We start from the raw sequence: 4232 nt of genomic DNA, 5'->3' as shown, positions 1-4232 counted from the left end.
ACTGCTCAGTTTGAGGTCATTGAAAATATATTGTTTTTCAAATTTTGAATTGTTATTTCAAGTTCACTTCCTGAATTGACTGCCTTGAATTTGAATTGCCACCAGCCCTTGTACCTGCGGAGAAACGTCACCTTTTGGAGCATTTTATAATAGCTGTCATTTCAACACCTCCGTCTCTGCTGTCCGTCGCCTTACTTCTGCAGACTACAGAACCTGCCGGGTTGGAATTCAAAAAACAACACAAATTGTAACCAACGGAAAAAACAAAACCACAGAAGCAAACCGTGTCCATTTCAAGTTCTTGGAATTTATTGAGTTTCCCTTTTTCATTCTGGATGTGTTTCAATGTCAACTAAGATAAAATATGCTGCTTCCTGTCCTCTTGTAACTCAGATCGTATCTGGTTCTTGATTGGTTATTTTTTGTTGTTGTTTCAAACGCGAAATAAGAATCAGGACTTTAGAATCTACTGGTTCTGGATAAATCAACTTCCTGTTTTTTTGTTTTTAACTCCTCCCACCCATCCTGTATTCTGTCCAATCAGAAGGCCTGTTTTACTAACTCGTCCCACCCATCCCGTCATCGGTCCTATCCCGAAGAGCTGTTTCACTTCTTAACAATCTGGATGACGTCCTCGTGCTCCATGATGTGTGTTAGCCCCACCCGCTGGGGGTCGAACTTGGTGCTGGTCCCCTGGAACACAACAGGAAGACAGTCACACAAAATGGAGTCATGAAAGAAAGATACATTGTTTTATAAACGCAGAGAGAGCAAACCCAACGTTGCTAGCATGCTAGCACGGGGTGCTGCTAACTTACCCAGACCAGGGCGTACTTGAACTGGCTGGCTAACGTTCTGTGGATCCGATGGCACTGCAGGGAGAGAGGGAGACCGTCGTTAAGGCTTTAGCTCAGCGGGTTAAAACACAGTCTGGTGCCGACGACCTGGGGTTCAAAGCCAGGAGGTCAGTGTGTGTTCAGCTCACCACATGTTCTACAGATGCTCCTCTTCTCATGATGATGGCATCGCTGAAGTCAGGCCTCTCTGAAACAACAAGACCACAATTCAACAGGAGACACCAGGGGTTCTAAACACAGCGTGGGAGAGACACCAGAGGTTCTAAACACAGCGTGGGAGACACCAGGGGTTCTAAACACAGCGTGGGAGACACCAGGGGTTCTAAACACAGCGTGGGAGAGACCAGGGGTTCTAAACACAGCGTGGGAGACACCAGGGGTTCTAAACACAGTGTGGGAGACACCAGGGGTTCTAAACACAGCGTGGGAGAGACACCAGGGGTTCTAAACACAGCGTGGGAGACACCAGGGGTTCTAAACACAGCGTGGGAGAGACACCAGGGGTTCTAAACACAGCGTGGGAGACACCAGGGGTTCTAAACACAGCGTGGGAGAGACACCAGGGGTTCTAAACACAGCGTGGGAGAGACACCAGGGGTTCTAAACACAGAGTGGGAGAGACACCAGGGGTTCTAAACACAGCGTGGGAGAGACACCAGAGGTTCTAAACACAGCGTGGGAGAGACACCAGGGGTTCTAAACACAGAGTGGGAGAGACACCAGGGGTTCTAAACACAGCGTGGGAGAGACACCAGGGGTTCTAAACACAGCGTGGGAGAGACACCAGGGGTTCTAAACACAGAGTGGGAGAGACACCAGGGGTTCTAAACACAGCGTGGGAGAGACACCAGGGGTTCTAAACACAGCGTGGGAGAGACACCAGAGGTTCTAAACACAGCGTGGGAGAGACACCAGGGGTTCTAAACACAGCGTGGGAGACACCAGGGGTTCTAAACACAGCGTGGGAGAGACACCAGGGGTTCTAAACACAGCGTGGGAGAGACACCAGGGGTTCTAAACACAGCGTGGGAGACACCAGGGGTTCTAAACACAGCGTGGGAGAGACACCAGGGGTTCTAAACACAGCGTGGGAGAGACACCAGGGGTTCTAAACACAGCGTGGGAGAGACACCAGGGGTTCTAAACACAGCGTGGGAGAGACACCAGAGGTTCTAAACACAGCGTGGGAGAGACACCAGGGGTTCTAAACACAGCGTGGGAGAGACACCAGGGGTTCTAAACACAGCGTGGGAGAGACACCAGAGGTTCTAAACACAGCGTGGGAGAGACACCAGGGGTTCTAAACACAGCGTGGGAGACACCAGGGGTTCTAAACACAGCGTGGGAGAGACACCAGGGGTTCTAAACACAGCGTGGGAGAGACACCAGAGGTTCTAAACACAGCGTGGGAGAGACACCAGGGGTTCTAAACACAGCGTGGGAGAGACACCAGGGGTTCTAAACACAGCGTGGGAGACACCAGGGGTTCTAAACACAGCGTGGGAGAGACACCAGGGGTTCTAAACACAGCGTGGGAGAGACACCAGGGGTTCTAAACACAGCGTGGGAGAGACACCAGAGGTTCTAAACACAGAGTGGGAGAGACACCAGGGGTTCTAAACACAGCGTGGGAGAGACACCAGGGGTTCTAAACACAGCGTGGGAGAGACACCAGGGGTTCTAAACACAGCGTGGGAGACACCAGGGGTTCTAAACACAGCGTGGGAGAGACACCAGAGGTTCTAAACACAGCGTGGGAGAGACACCAGAGGTTCTAAACACAGAGTGGGAGAGACACCAGGGGTTCTAAACACAGCGTGGGAGAGACACCAGGGGTTCTAAACACAGCGTGGGAGAGACACCAGAGGTTCTAAACACAGCGTGGGAGAGACACCAGAGGTTCTAAACACAGCGTGGGAGAGACACCAGGGGTTCTAAACACAGCGTGGGAGAGACACCAGGGGTTCTAAACACAGTGTGGGAGACACCAGGGGTTCTAAACACAGCGTGGGAGACACCAGGGGTTCTAAACACAGCGTGGGAGACACCAGGGGTTCTAAACACAGTGTGGGAGACACCAGGGGTTCTAAACACAGCGTGGGAGACACCAGGGGTTCTAAACACAGCGTGGGAGAGAGACCAGGGGTTCTAAACACAGCGTGGGAGACACCAGGGGTTCTAAACACAGCGTGGGAGAGACACCAGGGGTTCTAAACACAGTGTGGGAGACACCAGGGGTTCTAAACACAGCGTGGGAGACACCAGAGGTTCTAAACACAGCGTGGGAGAGACACCAGGGGTTCTAAACACAGAGTGGGAGAGACACCAGGGGTTCTAAACACAGCGTGGGAGAGACACCAGAGGTTCTAAACACAGCGTGGGAGAGACACCAGGGGTTCTAAACACAGCGTGGGAGACACCAGGGGTTCTAAACACAGCGTGGGAGAGACACCAGGGGTTCTAAACACAGTGTGGGAGACACCAGGGGTTCTAAACACAGCGTGGGAGACACCAGGGGTTCTAAACACAGCGTGGGAGACACCAGGGGTTCTAAACACAGCGTGGGAGACACCAGGGGTTCTAAACACAGCGTGGGAGAGACACCAGGGGTTCTAAACACAGCGTGGGAGACACCAGGGGTTCTAAACACAGCGTGGGAGAGACACCAGGGGTTCTAAACACAGTGTGGGAGACACCAGGGGTTCTAAACACAGCGTGGGAGACACCAGGGGTTCTAAACACAGCGTGGGAGACACCAGGGGTTCTAAACACAGCGTGGGAGAGACACCAGGGGTTCTAAACACAGCGTGGGAGAGACACCAGGGGTTCTAAACACAGCGTGGGAGACACCAGGGGTTCTAAACACAGAGTGGGAGAGACCAGGGGTTCTAAACACAGCGTGGGAGAGACACCAGAGGTTCTAAACACAGCGTGGGAGAGACACCAGGGGTTCTAAACACAGCGTGGGAGAGACACCAGGGGTTCTAAACACAGCGTGGGAGAGACACCAGAGGTTCTAAACACAGCGTGGGAGACACCAGGGGTTCTAAACACAGCGTGGGAGAGACACCAGGGGTTCTAAACACAGCGTGGGAGAGACACCAGGGGTTCTAAACACAGCGTGGGAGACACCAGGGGTTCTAAACACAGCGTGGGAGAGACACCAGGGGTTCTAAACACAGAGTGGGAGAGAGTGTGTTTAGGATGGGATTGCGACAATTTGAAAATCTAGTGCACTTTAAATGGCTGATGTCATACTCATTCAGCCTATGACAACAGCTGATCAGTCAGATATGGGGAGGAGCTACCGACATCAACCAATAGCAGGAAACAACACAATCGCACATGACGCATTCTCAGTATACACCCCGTACA

The 4232-nt window shown here is 52.2% G+C and overlaps 1 protein-coding gene across 1 annotated transcript in view; it reads right to left on the bottom strand.

Annotated features, from left to right (window-relative positions):
* Positions 1-287: 287 nt before the first annotated feature.
* The window catches only part of LOC120042817 (developmentally-regulated GTP-binding protein 2-like), a 34327-nt gene continuing 30382 nt past the window's right edge, over positions 288-4232 (bottom strand). The window contains exons 7-9 of the mRNA XM_038987627.1: positions 986-1044; positions 819-872; positions 288-693 (exon numbers count right to left, since the gene is read on the bottom strand). Of these exons, the coding sequence (XP_038843555.1) occupies positions 607-693; positions 819-872; positions 986-1044 (200 nt within the window). The 3' untranslated portion in view covers positions 288-606. The remainder of the gene's footprint in view (positions 694-818; positions 873-985; positions 1045-4232) is intronic.

Source organism: Salvelinus namaycush, unplaced genomic scaffold (genome assembly GCF_016432855.1).
Source record: "Salvelinus namaycush isolate Seneca unplaced genomic scaffold, SaNama_1.0 Scaffold787, whole genome shotgun sequence".
In the NCBI taxonomy this organism is placed as follows: Eukaryota; Metazoa; Chordata; class Actinopteri; order Salmoniformes; family Salmonidae; genus Salvelinus; species Salvelinus namaycush.
Note: the sequence above shows the minus strand (reverse complement) of the source record. Positions and strands in the feature narration are given on the sequence as shown.